The sequence below is a fragment of the Grammomys surdaster genome, unplaced genomic scaffold (genome assembly GCF_004785775.1).
Source record: "Grammomys surdaster isolate TR1022 unplaced genomic scaffold, NIH_TR_1.0 655, whole genome shotgun sequence".
Taxonomy (NCBI): Eukaryota; Metazoa; Chordata; class Mammalia; order Rodentia; family Muridae; genus Grammomys; species Grammomys surdaster.
This window is the reverse complement of record NW_021605074.1, coordinates 103,451-121,001: the sequence shown is the minus strand read 5'-3', so window position 1 is coordinate 121,001 and position 17,551 is coordinate 103,451. Positions and strand designations below refer to the sequence as shown.

The 17,551-nt window shown below is 49.4% G+C and overlaps 1 protein-coding gene across 1 annotated transcript in view; it reads right to left on the bottom strand.

The window, feature by feature from the left end:
- Edar (ectodysplasin A receptor) overlaps positions 1–17,551 on the bottom strand; it is a 73,860-nt gene that overhangs the window by 23,189 nt on the left and 33,120 nt on the right. Inside the window, exons 2-4 of the mRNA XM_028782010.1 lie at positions 7,316–7,384; positions 6,600–6,722; positions 5,747–5,928 (exon numbers count right to left, since the gene is read on the bottom strand). Of these exons, the coding sequence (XP_028637843.1) occupies positions 5,747–5,928; positions 6,600–6,722; positions 7,316–7,366 (356 nt within the window). The 5' untranslated portion in view covers positions 7,367–7,384. The remainder of the gene's footprint in view (positions 1–5,746; positions 5,929–6,599; positions 6,723–7,315; positions 7,385–17,551) is intronic.

Here is a 17,551-nt window from a genome sequence, read left to right as displayed (position 1 = left end):
CTGCTACACACTCAAGACCTGGGTATTTAGCACCTGGGTAGGGGCTGCTGGCTGCTCAGTCGAGGGTTGCCATCTGTGCTGAGATAACCTCTTCTTGGCACGCAGGCAAGTACTTTCTGCTGTAGGTTGACCAGTAGTCCCATCTAGGTGTCTCTTTCTGATTTCCTCAGGGGCTCTGAATGTTTACATCTCCATGTGCTTGCCCTGGCCCTGACTCTGCACTTGACCAAGCTGTGTAAAGTTATTTAATGAAGGAACACTGCTTAATGGCTATACAGTTTCTTTTATTGTTTGTTTTTACTTTATGTGTGTGGGTCTTGGGTTTGCCTGTTTTGTTTGTGTACCACATGCATGCCTTCTGCCATTGGGAGTCAGAAGAAGATGTCAGATCCCCTAAGGCTGGGTTACAGTTTGGCATGTAGATTCTGGGAATCAAACCCAGAACTTTGGAAAGGTGGTCAGTGCTCTTAACTGCTGAGCCATCTCTCCAGCCCTGCTATAGATATTTCAAAAAGACAGGACAGCTCTAGGAATCTGTTTAGAAGTTTCATGTTCTACCTGGCACAAGTGTCAAATGCCTCCAGACACACAATTGTGTTCTAGCATGTATTGCTGCAAGAATTTATGTGTGTGTTTTGTTATGTATCTGTTCCTGTGTGTGCACACACATTTGCATGCAGTGCACATGTACTTGTGTGTGTACATGTATGGCGACCAGAGAGGTCCATATCTGGTTCCTTAGTTGGTTTGCTTTCTGCCTTATTGTTAAAGACAGGGTCTTTCACTGAGCCTGGAGCTCAGAGATTTGATGAGACTGCTTGGCTAGTGAGCTGCGTGGATCCTCCTGTCTCTGTGACACTTGTTGCTTTTATGTGGACGTTGGCGATTTTAATTCAGATCTTTATGCTGGAAAGCAGGCACTGGCTGAGCCATCTCTCCAGCCCAGAGAATATTTTTAAAATGTTAGCTTTTTCTTTCAGCACTAACCTAAACTAACAAAAATTTGTACTTGTAGTTCAGTACACAGCTAGACGAAAGCGGAAATCGCTGGCCTATCTTCTGCTCTCCCAGAGCGTCTTCAGTCTGACCTGTTCATTGAACACCTGTGGCGAATCTAGTGTCAAGACCACTTCCTGTAAAGATGTGATCCCATACTCTTTGATCCTTAATTTGATTTTCTCTACAGATGCTCCTGGACTTACCGCAAGGTTACATTTCGATAAGATCATTGTGAGCTAAAGAAATTGTTAAATAGAAAATGAGTTCATTCAGTGCATCCAGCTCTATACTCAACAGGTGGAGCATGCTCAGAACATACTTTTTTTTTTTTTTTCTCCTACAGTCAGGCTGCATCAGCTAACACAGAAGCCTGCTTTGTAATATAGCTGGTCTCGTACTTCGGCTCCGGAGGTAAAGGCAGATTGGTTGCACTGGGGGACTCATTATTAACTTTGGATTACGCCAGGCTGAAGTGGTGTTTCTCCTTAATGAGTAGAGACGTCACAATTTAGGAGAGGGGGAAGGGAAGCTAAGGCGAGCCACTGTGAGCTGGGCACGACCTCAAGCATCCTCTCCTCTCTTCTGTTCTTCCTAAATTATCTAGTCAGGGCAAAATTCAGTTTAAACAAGGATCCAAGAATCCTCTATTCAGACTGACTTCCTCTGAGATGGTAGGAAATGGTTTCTCCCCTTCAGATTCTCGTTTCGTAGGACCTAAGATCACAGTGGATGCTCTCGGTCGTGAAATGCCCATGCCCACGCCCTTCAACCTGTGACCTGCAGGTTCCTTTCTGCAGCCCTGCCAAGCCCATGGGCAGTTGCTAAGCCTCCTCTGTAAAGGCAGTGGCTGGTATAGAACTGGCTGCAGGTATAGAGCTACCCAGGACATAGGATGCCAAGGCGGGGGAGGTTACGAAATCTAAACCCTTCCCTGCTGCCTTGTCTGTACCTTCTGTTGTCTCCCACACAGACCTTTCGTAACAGGAAAACCCCGTGTGCTGCTATTGTTCAGTGACTGTCTGGGCCACATGTGCGTACAGAGCTGAGAACGGGAGCCAGCACCCGCCAAACCACAAGGAGGGGAGAGGGCCAGCCCTTGACCTTAAAAAGACAAACACCAGGTAAACATCCTGGATCATAACTACAGGGGTTCATGGAGATGATCTGTCCAGCCTGCCGAAATGCCCCCATAGTCTTCAGTGACAGCGTGAGAGCCTCGTTTTGTCCTGTAAGTTTAGGGCATGCAGCAGGAAGTGGATGCTGCCCCTGTGAAGCTTGAGATCCCGAGTGAAGAAGTTGTGGTTCTAAGAGGGCCTTGGGGACTAGGGAAGTGAATGCTTTCTCTTTAGTGGCTTCAGGGTCAGGAATGACTGATGTAGCAGATATATCTCTCTGCAAGCTAAATAGGGAGATGACGACCTCCAAGCCAAGCCTACATTTGTAGAGTGACGTAGTGCATGCCGACACAGGGAAAAACATGGACCCCCCTTCTCACTCCCAAACCTCGGTCTGTCCCAAGTATTGAAGATAAAGTTACTATAGCACAGAACAGAGAGAGGACTCAAGACTTCAGGGCTGGAAACACGCTTCTGGAATCCGTGCGGCCTCAACACTCATTGTTCAAATGGCATCTGCTTGAAGTTTCTAGAGAAAGCAGGCTCACGACTGTTGTTAAACATCTTTGGGGATTGGATGCTTTCTGGTAAATATTGGGACCAGGAAAACTGTCTCCATGGCTCTCTAGTCAGTTCTCAAGTGCTGGCATCTGCTTTTGAGCAGCACAGTCACTGCAGGGTCCCAAGCTTGTCTGTTTTACATAAAAAGTCTCTGTGGCTCTACCTGGTAGTGGAGCGGCTGCAGACAGTCACTGTCCCTTTTAGATAATCTGGAACAGAATGACAACTGCTTCATGGACCCCTGATGGGGTGCTATCACGAGGCTCTCCTACAGTTGCTTGAGAGCTAGGCGTGAGGGTTGGGGAGCTTCACCATACATACACTGGGCCATACTCCCTGCACTGTGAGGCTGATTCACGGATCCCATCTGGACCAATGGCAATAGCGTGACTAATACTCATCACTCACATTGAATCTTACACCTCTCCATCCATCCATCCATCCATCCATCCATCCATCCATCCATCCATCCATGTGGGTGTCCCACAGATGTTCATCACATCTGGCCGCTACCTGACTCCCCATCCCCACCAAATCTTTTCTCCTGTGTTTTACCTTTCAATATATGGCACCACTATCCACACCAGCACAGGGAGGGCAGACATCAATGAGTCTTCTGCACCTTGCACCCCCATCTAACTGTGGACACCCCTGAGACTCTTGCCACCCCCAGGGCTTCTGTCCCAGCTCCTCCCTGTCCATATTGTTGTCCTTGCTCCCTAGGTCCCAGGCCATTCACTCCTCAGCCATTTCCCTCGCTGCTGTCAAAAGGATCCTGCTGCCACTGAGCCCTGTTGGATCCTTCCCTGACTTGGTCTTCTGAGTGGGGACCTGCACCATTTACAAGCTGAAGGCATACGTTTTTGGTGCTGGTTGCTAGAGGGCTTCTGTCTACCTCCACCTGCCTCTAGCATCTCCACAGATCCTGCTGTGAACTCCTCTTTGAGGCCATGGGAACCAGAGGACCAGGCCCTGAAGATGCTTGCTGCTTTCAGGGAAAGGAAACCATCCAGCTATCACATGGCTCTTGAACGGTGTTTACACTGAGGGTTCTTTCCCTCCAAAGGAAGTGAGATGGGATGGGTGTGCCTTACACAGGTGACTGCCAGGCGCACTGCGTTTTGTTGTGTATCATACGTTTGAACCAAGAAAGAAAAAACAATCTGAAGCAAATGAATTCATCAAAATCAGAGGCAAGCCCACGGTCCCTCAGTGGGGCTGATGCAGTTAGATGGGGACCCATATTAGAACCCACTCAGGTTCTAATGCTGCTGCTCCCTTTGGGGGAGTCCTATAACACAGTACCTGCAACAACTATGCAGGTTGAACATGTGTTTCTCCGTCGTCTTTTCACAGGGAGTAGTCTACCACCCTCCCCGGTTACTCCTCTCTGCCTCTGTGCACACTGAAGGATAAGGCGACAAGACGATGGTCCATGGTGTCACAGACTCAGGAGGTGGCCTGAGCTAAAGACAGAACTCTGGGAACTGGGGTGAGGACACCATTGTCACAGGTACTGGGAACTGGGGTGGGGACACCATTGTCACAGGCAGTGATGGATGCTGTGAGATAAGATGCTTCTCTATAATGAAACTGAACTCTGTGTGTGTATGTGTCTGTGTGTCTGTGTGCATGCATGTGTGTGTGTCTGTGTGTGTGTCTGTGTGGTGTGTGTGTGTCTGTGTCCATGCATGTGTATGTGTCTGTGTGTGGAGTGTGTTTGTGTGTGTGTGTGTCTGTGTGCATGCATGTGTGTGTGTGTGTCTTGTGTGGTGTGTGTGGGTGGTATGTGTGTGTCTGTGTGCATGCATGTATGTGTCTGTGTGTGTGTCTGTGTGTGGTGTGTGTGTGTGTGGTATGTGTGTGTCTGTGTGTGGTGTGTGTGTGTCTGTGTGCATGCATGTGTGTGTGTCTGTGTGTGTATCTGTGTGTGGTGTATATATGTGTCTGTGTGTATGCATGTGTGTGTGTCTGTGTGTGGTGTGTGTTTGTGTGTGTGTCTGTGTGTGGTGTGTGTGTGTCTGTGTGCATGCATGTGTGTGTCTGTGTGTCTATGTAAATGCATGTATGTGTGATGAATAGTGAACTTACAGTACAATTATGTTTACACTGGAGTTGTCTTTCTGACCCTTCTGTACTTCTTTCTCAAAAGGTAATGTTCACCACTAGAATTAGCTCTGCCATCCCCCTTAGGCCCACCACATCAAGGCCATCAGCACCATCCAGTCAACTACCAGCATCTCTGCCACCACCTCCACCCACACCTGTGCCATCACACCGCCGCCGCCACCGCCGCCGCCATGACCTCCACCACCACAGCCACCACCTCTGCCACCTCCACCTCCACCACTACCACCACCTCCACCACTGCCAGCCTTCTGTCCCCTCCCCCTCCTCCCACCATGCTTCCCTCTTCATCTTGGAGTCTGGAAAAGACATGCTATGTTTTGGCCACTAGAGGGAGGCAGTAGCAACAGCTGTGTGTATTGATTGGCTGGCTGTCCAGAAAATTTTCTTATTCCAGGCAGATTTTACTAATGCATTCTATCAGGAAAACAGAAAGATTTGTGTATTTTTGTCTCTCAGACCAATTGCATTCTCACTTTGTTTTTTGGGGTATGTGGGGGGACCTATATAAGACAACAGAGTAGAAAGCACAGATATCAGAGGACTCAAGCTTTTACCCACACATTTCCCAGAACACTAAAAAATAATACCGTCCTATAGAATATTAGATCACTTCCCCTTCAAAATGCTTCACATGTCTTATTTCATCATAAATGTTCTGCTGGTTTGTTTTACAAAGGATATATATATATATATATATGTATGTCAGGTTATACTGTGATGATGCCCCCATATCAGGCAATCAGGCACAAATGCAGGGCCTGAAGGCTGCCTGCCTGTCTGGGCATGGGCAGTGACAAGCCTCCTGTTGTTATCCCCAGGAGAAGGTGACAAAGGTGGGCATCTCACTTTGTGAAGGCCTGTTATGCCTGTGGGGTTCTGCTCAGAGGGGCAGTGTTCCTCACCCTTCAGGGGTCAGCCCAGTGGCACACTCCCACACTTACCCAGGGAGACACGGGCCACACTCGGCGTCGTTTTCCATGTCTCCTGGAGTCAGCACGGTGGCCCGGAAGAAGCCTTCACAGTCCTTGTGGCGCCTGCATATCTGATAACCTCCTTTGGAGAACTTCTCTGCAGGGCAGGGCACACAGCCATAGTCGTCGTCTTTGGTGCCATATCCACAGGACTGTCCGGGGAGGCAGGGGACACAAGAACACACAGCATGTGACTACAGCGGCCTGCACAGTGGCGTGCAGAGTGTTTCCAGTCTCAGCTGCCCATCCTACAGTAGCTGCAAAGTCCTGACTTCCTTGGCTCTTTCTTGAAGCTTCTTCCTCTCTACCAATGGTTGCTGAGTGACAGCCTTCAGCCTCCGATGAGGTCCTTTAAATATAGGTTCACTAGCTTCTCGGAGTGTCTCACTAGGAGCCTGAGTTTTCTCAGAACTCTGCAAGAATCCCAGATACTGTCACCCCAGACATTTTTCTGGTGCTTCAAAGAGCATGTGTGTTTAGCCTTTCCACAGAAGGGGGGCCCAACTCTCAGAACTGATGGCCTGTGCCCGGGGAGCATTTCCACCACACTTCCAATCAGATATGAGTCCAACAGAGCAGGACAAGACAATTTTTCAAGAATTCAGATAACCTGAGAAAATATGCTGGAGACTGCACATCTGGAGAGTGCACATCTGGAAAGCGCACATCTGGAGAGCACCCTGGGTTCTGCAGCTCGAACCACCCAGCCCTGGTGGTGCAGATCACTATACTTTGGTGATCTCTTCCTCCTCAGTGGTAGTTTAATGTGCTGTGAGTACACACCCCTGCTCCCAAGAGCTCCTGGGCACAGGCTGGTCCTTACCATGTAGGGCTCCTCCCCTGGTCTGCATGGAGGACACTGCTGGCACAGCCCGGTAGTCTGGTTGTGGTATTCATTCTCGCCGCAGTTGGAGTCCTCTGCTTTGGCTGAGCACATCAGAGACACCTGCCACAGAAAGGATGCTTGGCCTCCACCCCTCCCGAAGATGCAGCTGTTATGTGGGGAGTGCCCAGAGAGCCCGAGGTTAACCACTCGTACCTCCCATCCGCAGCTATCCTTACATCCACTTCCTCCTGACTCAGCTGTCCAAACCTATGCTCACCCCACGCCCAGTCTGCCTTGGATTCTCTAAAGGTTATGAAGGAGGTACCTCTCCAGACATCTAGGTGCTACAGATGCTCGGCCCTCAGTCTCACGCTTTCCCAACCCACACATCCAGGAGGAGCTCCAGAGGACAAGAGGTTTCTGGTCTTTCTCAGCTGTGGGTCCATCACATGGGCTAGCTCATCACTGACAAGCATTGAGGGGCATTTCTAGCTACAAGCCCTATTATAACGGGAGTACCAGGAAAACGGTCCAATTAGAACTGGGGGTACTGTTGTCCTCATGCCCTTCTGACAGCAGTGGATGCCTAGGTGTGTATGAGGTCAAGGCAGTCTGAGGCGGTGCAGCTAGTGAAGGTTGTGGCCCGAGGGAAAGCCCCTGGCCTGTAGGTACTGAAGTACCTGTACAGTGGGCGCAGGAACTCCAACACTTACCACCAGCACTGGGAGCCAGGACATCCACTTGCAGTCCCCCATGTGGGCCATTATCTCTTGGAAGCACACCTGAAAGACAAATTGCATCAGTATCAGGTGGTCCTGCTACCTTTATCTTTATCGTGTGGATAAAGGTCACTCTCCACCCGACAGCATATTCTTTTGGCACATCCCAAAGAATAGACAAGACTCTAAGGTAAGCTCCAGGCTGGTGACTTTAGGCACCCTCACCAGCATCACACCATGCCATAGAAACACACACACACACACACACACACACACACACACACACGCCCCCAGGGACGGCTGAGCACATGGGGCCTGCTACTAAGCCTGGAGCTTAGGGCCAGTGTTTACTATGCTTTTCAGTTGGGACAGTAGTCTTGTATAAACCTTAAGTATGAGCTGCCCTGGACTGGTCCTGCTGGTTGGGATCCAGGATACCGCTGGAGTCTGGTCCATCCCCTTGCTCTCATAGCCCACTGGAAGGGTCTGCCCTCTCTTTGATGCCCATTGGATGAGTCAGAGAATGAAGCTCAGCCACCCAGTTATATAGTTGAATTAACTGAAGGCCAGAGAGCTTAAGTGACTTGTCCAAGGTCATACAACTATTTAATGTATAGCTAGCCATAGTGCAGGGAGTCACATACTTTCACCAGCTACTCTAGTACAGGGCTCTGCCACAGTGTTATCTGCTCACCTTTGCACTGTGAACGGAGAAACTTGTATTTCCGAGGCGAGCTGTTTGACTTGGGAGTATGAGTACTAATTTCATGTTAACAAGAGACGATGACCTGGCTTCCCTAGATGCCACGCTACGGCCGCGATGCTAGCACTGGGGGCTAGCCGAATTACAAACAGCATATTCTCTTTGAGAGGTAGAGTGTACTAGGAACCGTCCAGAATCCACTGATGACTTAAGCCTCAAACCAAACTGAGCCCTCAGGAACCCCTTAGATCCTTTATCCCACATTCCCTTGTCCTCATGGTTGGCCATAGGAGCCAGAGACTTCCAATAGCACACACAAGAATGCTGGGTAGGGAGGCGCAAAGCAGACATGGCCCCTGGAAGGAAATCTCTGTCTTTCCCCTTTCCTCCTACTTGTAGGAACTTGACCCTACAACATCCTAAAGACACTGAGCAAAGTAGCCAAAGGACTGTGTATTGAAAGTAAAGAGAGTAAGTTTGAGTCAGAGAGAGGAGCAGCACAAGCTGGCTAGGGTCAGGGAGCATTGACACCTATTTACTTTCTGATCCCAGAAGATTTCAGGTCTGCCTAGTCGGGGTTCTAGAGTTGGAGTGTGCATTTAGGAGGGTGTACCTTTAAACAGGCAGACAGGCAGGTTTGGGGGGGTCCATATCTGATGAACTTGGAACTTACAGCTTTTGGAACCTGTTTCCTTCCTGTCCTGCCTCCTGCCTCCTCCCCATGGAACAGTTAGTTCACACTCCTGTTTAAAGGGGATGGATGCGATCCAAAACTCTGGGCTAGGGTTGGAGCTCAGTTGTAAAGTAATACCTCCCCCTCCCCCCCACACCCCTGCACAACACCACCAGCATGCGTGAGGCCCTGGGTCTGGCCTTCCACACAAGGACAAGAATGTAGGTAGCACCACACAGGGCTCAAGTGTCCACTGTTGAGTGACCAAAAATTTCGTAGAGAAGACCTTCCTGGCTGTGGCTGTAAAGCTGTCTGTGTGCACAGGGTTGGGCTCTGAGTGACACTCTGTCCTTAAAGCAGAGATTGGCTGGAAGTATAAGAGTGTAGAGCCTGCCATGGACCAAGGATTAGAGCAGATGCTTTAGTTCCAATCTGGGAACTTTGTAATGAGAAAAAGACCACAGAGCGATTTCACTCTGGGGAGAAGAGTGTTTCCGAGAGCTGTCTGGAGATGGGCACTCCGCAAGTGTCCAGGAGACCTGGCCAGGGTCACTGGCAAGGCCTAGAGGGACAGGGTGTGAGTCTTCTATGGGCTCAACCACCTGGCTCAGGTACCTCAAAGTTACCCTCACAGATCACTGATGTCTATTGGGTGGCCTGTCAGAAATGGCCAGGCTTCCAGACACTTTTGCACCTCAGTTCCGTGAGGCAAGATGAAAGGGCTCAGGTTGCCCTCAGTTGTGAACTTGTTGGGTGTTTTCCTTCTGGCAAGGAGCAAGCTAAGGCAGGTAGCAGGGGAGGCAGGGAGCCTCAGCCTATAGACCGAGAGGCTGGCTACAGCACTAATGAGTGGGCTGGGAACAAGGCAGTGGCGGTCACACAGGGGCCTGCTTACACACACACACACACACACACACACACACACACACACACACACACTCCTGCCTCAAGTCCACAGTTCTGACCTTGCTTTAGGACGTCAGGTTTCACAGGGACGAGTTTCCACCGTGACTGTGGAAGGAGCCAGAGGCTCTGGGTACTGGAGGCCTTCCAAGAGGCATACTAATGGTTTCTAATTTAATTGACTTCTAATTATAGCAGATTCTTAGGAGCTACCCTGAAACACGGGAAAGGGCTGGGCCTGTGCACTTTAGTGTCAGCCTGTTTTGAAAGGCTCATTAAAGATGCGCCCAATAACACCAGGGTCAACAGGAAAACAAGCAGACAAAGGTAATCAAAGAGCCAGCGGCATCTTCAGTACTTTGCCAAGTCTTCCCGAAGGCATAAGGTCTGCATGGGATGGGATGGCCCTGTGGCCAGTACTGCCCTTCTGAGCAGCAAGGGCACAGATGGAGGTCAGCCCTGCCTGGAGGACATGTGCTGGCGCTCCCAGCTGTGACCTCCCATTCCTCTGAGGAGCCCCAGTTCCTCACACTGATAGAGGTGCCAGGTCTAGGAGCTGAGAAAGCTGCTTTCAATCCAGGAGCCCCATGACTGGGGTAGTCATGCATCAGAAAATGGGAACACCCAAGCCATTGACCTGCAATGCTGATTTTTTTTTAACTTGTAAAATTGGTCAGATGTTCAATGACCCAGGCCAGGGTCCTGCAAACTTCACCCCTTGGTAAACTACCAGCCCCCACTAGGCCGTCAACATAACCCACTGGAGTTTAGCTACAGTTGCCTGGTACCTGATTTCTGGGACTTTTTTTATGGTACACCGGAGACCCTGGGCCCATGCAGACCACATGAGCCATGTCTGCTGTCAGTCCTGGGCAGGCAGGGCTGCTCCTGCCTCATTAGCTGTTCACTTTCCCGTCTCACCTGTCTTTCTGCCATTCCCACCTCTACACAATTTCCATGTGACCAAATGTAGTGATGCTAGCTCATGTGACCAACTGTAGTAGTGCTAGCTCATGTCCCAGTACAACACACCTCAGACTTCACTTTTTATCATAGCCTTAGCAATTCTCATCTTTGTTCTATAGGTCAGGAAACAGAGTTACCGAAAGGCTAGATAACCTATCTGAAATACGACCATCCCTTGCTTCCATTACACGCATGCACACACACACACACACACACACACACACACACACTGGGCTGAAACAGTGGGTCCCATTTCATGATTGTTTCTGTGGCATCTCATGGGCTGGCTCTGCACAGCCCCTGTTGGAGGAGCTCATGAAGGGTGGGGAAGAAGTCAGGCATCCCTGACCTTGATTGAATTCAGCACGGTTCCCTCCCCCTTCAGCCTGACTTGATAATTTCTGTATGTGGCTTCCTTCCTCTAATATTGGATGACCTAACCTCAGAGAACTTGGGTCAAAGAGGGTCTTCTGGATACAAATGTGCCTGGGACAAAGTCATCATGGTCCTTCAGGGATTCAAGTGTCTGTCTTTTCTTCCCTCTAGTTGGAGGTAAAAAAGCTAAACAGACACACCCATCTGCCCAAACCCAGGAAGGGCATCATGGCTGTGCACTCTAGGTGTCTGGAACCAAGGATGAAAACTCACAACTAACTCATAGCGCAAACAAATAGCTGGGCTTCTGTCAAAGAACTCTCTCCACTTGAGACCTGAATTCCATCAACAAGCAGTAGATAAAACTGCTATGTGCCTGGCAGGGGACAGGAAGGTTCAGGTAGGTCATATATGAGGGGTGACCCTTGGGATATTTGTGGTTCATCAACCTGGAGGTCCATGTTAGAGATTTGTTAAGTCTTTGAGTGTTGTTTCACACATTGGAAATATTTCTAAAATATTCCCACCTTGACCATGTTCTGGGCTATAGGATGGGACCAATTTCTGCCTTCCTGGCAATACTTCAGGGGTCAGGTTTGGACACTAGAGGTCCATGATGAGGCTGCAGTAGAGAGGCCCTGTTACTTCAGTGTCTTGCTCTTTCCAGCCATTCCTGATGCTGACCACGGATGCCTGAGGCAGAGCTGGGCAAGGGCACACACTTAGCTCTCAGCAGCTGATGCCCTGCCCATCCTCAGAGGCCCACATCCCAGTCCTGGGGAGAGGAGACAGGCTTTGTGAGAACCAGGGTCTGCACTGGTTGGTTTTCTCTTTCTTCCTTTTTATCCTACCCCTAGCCTATGGGGTGATACTGCCCACAGGCAGAGGATGTCTCTTCTGTAGATAATGCTTTCTGGGGATGGCCTCTAACATAGCCAGAGGTATGCCTCCCTAATCTCCTGGGTGCTTCTCAACCCTGCCAAGTTGACGATCAAGATTACTCATTGTCTTAGCTATCTTTTGCTGTGATCAAACATCATGATCAGAAGCAACATGAGGAGGAAGGGTTTATTTCACCTTACAATCCTCGTGACACACTCCATCACTGAGGGAAATCAGGGCAAGAAGTCAGCAGGGGAGCCTGAGTCAGAAGCTGATACAGAGGCCATGGAGGGATGCTGCTTACTGGCTTGCTCTTCATGGCTTGTTCAGCCTGTTTTCTGATACAACCCAGGACCACCAGCACCTGGTGCATCACCCTAGAAAGTGGGATGAGCCCTTCCACATCTGCTGTTAATTATTCCAGATTCACCATTAATCAAGATAATACTCCACTATCTTGCTTAGAGACTAATCTTATGGAGGTGTTCACCCAATTGTGATTCCCTCTTCTCAGGTAACTCTAGCTTGTGTCAGCACACCCATCACCCCTTGTGACAGAGCAAGGGGGGCAGGATGAGTTTCCACTGTAATGTAATAGGAGGAAACCCAGGGAGGAAATAAATGTCACAGTGTGACCCAACATATACACACATCTGCCGTGCAGCATCAGCGTCTCCTAAGAGATGTAGTCCAGGCTCTATCCATGCTGGCTGTTTGGGAATCTGCAGTTCCACTGTGTCTGTTGCTTGTGAGCACACTGAGGTGTGTGCAGCATTGTCTCAGTGGTCTCCCAGGAGCACAGTGTGGCGTGGGAGGAGGTACTTAATGTTTACCTAATTCTGAGGAACACAGAAAGAAAGACTTAGCTAGGTCTCTCTCTGCTTAGGTCTGCTGGCCAACAGCACCTCTCACTTATGTTCTGCAGTATCCATAATTTTGTTTATCCATGCATGAATACATGCATCCATGTTTCTGTAGAGCTGCTATAAAATTGTGCATGCAGCTGTCTTACAGACCCTGGGGACAGAGAAAGACAGGGTTCCCGCTTAAAAAAAAATGCACCAAACATTAAGCCACATAGAAGTTTAGGCACAGCGTTCCAAGCTCCTTAGAGCATGTGTCTTGCTTGACTGGGCAGCTTGCCTCTGTTCTCTGGGGTGGCTACACTCTCTGCTACCTACCCACCATCACCCAAACAGCCCAGTCTCTGTGGCTCCATGTTCTTCTAGCTGGACCACCCTTGAATGAGGATTAGCTACCTATGGGTTTACTTAATAGGAAGAAGGTACCACCTTGGGTATATCCTATCCCCACATCTATTGACTGAGACGATGAAGCCCTGCAGGATGGGCAATCCGGCAGAGTCATTTTTCTATGTGTGTGGGCCAAGGTTGCCTCTGTCCGCCATCTTTTTCTGCTCTATCCACCTGAGTGTCTACATTAGGTGGTTCTTTGTGTTCTCAAAAGGTTGCAGCTACCAGGAGAAGAGGTCTGGCCATCCCTGCATCCCTCATGTCTAATGGGTGTGGAGCGAGGCCAGGTGCTAGCAGCCAGCAGTGTGTGGGAAGCAGCTGCAGGGCCAGGTCCTCTCCCTCCACCCTCCCACCTTCCTCCACCTCCCAAGCTCTCTCCTGCAGGAGGAGCCTGAGGGGAGGCTGCTGGTGGCCTCCTCCCCGTGCTTTACGATTCTCTGATCTCCCAACAGCCTCCAGTTCTCTCTAACAAAGATAGACTCTCATTCCCCCAGATGCTGGGCTTCACCATCCCAGTAACTCAAAGCACTTCCTGTTGATGATTGATGGCACGGGGGTGTACTAATTATTGCTCAGGGTGCAGGGGTGTATTCATCCTCCCCTTCTTGTGTTTGGAAAACCTGCTTCCTTTCCTCTCCTGGACCCTCGGGGGGAAGGGTTTCATATCGTGCTTGTGTGACAGTGCACCTCTGGCATAGGTCTTCAACGATTATTTTGAACCCAGGAGCCTCCACTTCTTCTGTTTCCTACTGGGACCCATGGCAAGTGAGGTGACCCATGGTTCTGTTAGGAAAGGATTCCCATGGCCACATAGCTAGGGACAGCCCAGAGTGAGAAATAACCTGGCAGTCTCAGCAAGCATTCTTAGAGAGACAGGGAATGAAGCTGAGGTAGGATGCTTGAGCACTAAGAACATGGAAGCACTGAGAAATCCAGGCCACATCCCTTGGGGGGCAGAGAACCGGGTGCCATTGATCAACTCAGAGCCGTGAAGGGGCAGCTTCTGCTGCATCTCAAGGGTCACGGGACAAGTCTGTGTGTTCTCTCAGGGGACACTTGGACTTGGAAACACGCAAGTACGTGTACACAGATAATGATGTGTATGTTCTGGAGAAGTCCTGATACCAGCATCATAGACTGCTCTTGCCCAAACCTAAATGGTGTGGCCTAGCACACAGCAGGCTGTTGGTACTCAAGCTGCAACCTACTGCTCCAGGGGTCATGGTGAATGAAGAGAGGAACTGGGCGGAGGTACACAAAACTGTGTTGTGAAGAGACACGGTGAACACAGGGTGTTCGAACCTGATGTCAGTGGAACACAAAACAGCATTTCACAGTCATTGCACTGCTTTAACGTAAAGATTTGTTTTATTTAATACCAAGTGTGTGTGTGTGTGTGTGTGTGTGTGTGTGTGTGCGCGTGCGTGCCTGCAAATGAGCACGGATGTTTACATCAGTTGTAAAGAGTGTCAGATTCTCCAGGAACCAGAGTTACAGGCATTTACAAGCCTCCAGTCATGGATGCCGGGACTGAACTTGGGTTCTCTGCAAGAGCAGTAGACACTCCTAAAAGCACAGCCGTCTCTCCAGCCCTTAACTTGTTCTTTAACAAGCAAAGTGGGGTGAGGAGGGTGAACTCTAAAGCAACAATTAAAAGTTAATATAATAAGTATGCGAGTAACACAGTAGCTCATTATCATCCGCAAATGTCAAGAGTCATAGACGAGTTTACTGCGTGTTTTCTCTTACACAGTTGGCACCACAGCACGCTTATGTATACCACTGTCACCACAAACACACGAGGAATGTGTTATGCTACAAGGCTCTTGTGGCTGCAATGCTACCAAGCCACAGGAATTACTGAGATCCAGTTTAATCTCACAGAATAACTGCTGTATATGCAGTTTGCTGTTGTACTTTAGTGTTGTTAGATGGCCAGTCACCCACCTTCCTCCCTCCCTCCCTCCCTCCCTCCCTCCCTCCATCCACTCGCAATCTCAGTATGTGGACACATGGAACTTCTCTCTCACGGTCTGCCTATCCGCCAGCCCATTTGCCCATCACAAAGCAATAGCATACCTACTCTAGACAAGACCGAACAAACAAGTCAACGCTGTCCTTGTCCTGGGAGCATTTCACATTTTTCATGGAAACCACAAAAAGCTAACACAAGTCAGGGAGATAAATCCTGAGGGGAATCAGTGATGGATTTAGTGGGAACCTTGGTGGCGGTGTTGGAGCAGAGCTGGCACATTTAGGAGGTCAGAAGGACTGTTGCAGAGCCTTTGAAAGGAGAGTGGCTAGGCATTAGCTGAGTCGGTGTGGACCACAGCTAGCACGTCCCAGTCACCAGTGGGAAGTCCCAGCATGTCCTCTCCAAGGCCAACCGCTCTGTTTTCCTCTCTTAGCAGCAGATACATTAATTATTTCCTAACTGTGTTCCCACTTAATCTAGGGCATCTTGTTTTATGTTTTGCAAACACCATGCCAAGTTCCCCTCCACTCTTGCCTCATTTCTTTGCTCTCACAGGCTTTAGGTATTTGGAAAGCCATGTGCGCAGCCCGCTCTGTCCTCATAACACCAGCTATCCCTCTCAGAGGGCTCTACTAGGGAGCAGGAAGCTGATGGTAGTCATGTTGTGTAGAGAGAAGACCTGTCTGCCACACAGTTTGGTAGGCATATGACCACAGTTGGGAAGCGTGTTGGACAAATAAGACATTGACCTGACAGTGGGGATACAGGGCAGACTGCGGTGGGCTGTGATGTTAAGGTGTACCAGAGGGCTCTTGGCTCTAACACTGTCCACGTGGGTAAGTTAGTCTGTGGAAGGTGAAGGCAGGCTGAGGATGTGCAGAGTGACAGGCAAGTTGTCCACGTCATCAGTGTCACCACCCCCACGGCATCCCTCACCCCTGTCCTCCTCATTGCCCTCTGAAGTCACTGTGAGAGCAGGACTGTAGACAGGATGCTGAGGTGCTCTTGAGTACCCAGGTCAGTCCAGTGGGAGTATTTGAGCCTTAAATGGGACCCAAGAGCAGTCATCAGCTTCCATACTGGTCCTCAGCACCAGAGTCTAATGTCAACTTCGTTTAGCACAGAGCCAGATGTCATCCCATACTTTGACACACCAGCCAAGAAAGGGTTAGGATCGGGGCCAGCACGGCCATTAGGAAATCTGTGCACCACAGTGGTAGCTGTTCTCGGAGCCCACAGGGCTCTGGAAGACCCAGCGTCTCACTGATCTTATGGCTGGCCTGTGGTTTTATACTCATTTTGTTGACCAGTTTAGTTTTAAATGCTCATTTGTCTTAGGGGTCACTCATACTAAAACCATACAACTCCATACAAAACCATACAATATCCAGGCAGAATGTTGGTCATTTGTGTGTAGATTTTCACAGTCCTGGACAAAGCACCCTTCCTCCTTTCTCTCCACCATCTCCTGGCTCCTGTCCATACCCTAGCTGTTGAGAGTCAGTTTTTGTCATTAGAAATGGAAACAGGCTTGAATTGCCATCCCCCTGACTCTGTTTCCCAAGTGTAGGGATCACAGGTGGTCCTCACCACACTCTGTCATATTAATGAAGGAGAACAGCTTTTCATTTGCCTATTTGATTTCTTTTTGTTAAGCCTACGTTTAAAAAAAAAAATGGTTTCCAGTTGTTTCCTGGATCTTGTGCTATCTGCTTGATGTAGGCAGCAGGTTTCAAAAGGCCAGCCCTGAGCTTTTGCCTGTGTCCTTTCGGACTCTCCCAAGACACAACACATACAGGTTGCAGCCTTCCTTCCAGTCAGCTGGGAGACACCAGGTTTCCAAACTGCTCTCACAAAGTTTCTGAAGGACCAGTGGCTGTCTTGTCTCACTGGCTGGGGAGACAAATATAAACGTACACAAGAGCCGGGGATGAAATGCATAGGCTCTTCTCAGCCAGCCGTGAATGTGGCAAACAGGCGCATGCCCAGTTCAAAGCAGTGGTTTTCACTGCCCCGTTGTGGGCCACGTATCGGATATCCTGAATATCAGATATCTATATTACAATTAACAACAGTAGCACAGTTACAGTTACGAAGTAGCAGTGAAGTAACTTTATATTCCACAACATGAGGCGCTGTATCACAAGGTCGCAGGGTTAGGAAGGTTGAGAACCACTGGTCTAGCTAAAGCATAATAGTGTTTGCTCAGAGCCATCGCAGTCGATGACCTTCTCAGAATCACCTCAGGGAACTGTTGAAAACAACTGCCCGTTGGCTATTGTATATAGTCACCCTCAATAGAACCCGCCAGATTTTTTTAATACATGAACTCAGAGCCGCAGCAGCTTGAATGTGGCCTCTGTCCCTGTGTGCTGGGATCTTGATCCTGATAACCTCCTCCGGCTTAGGAAATAAGCTGGGCATCCAAGGAGGTCTAGTAACTCACTACGTCACTTAGCGAGTAAGGGGTTAGGCGAAACTGCTACACCAGAGATGTGTC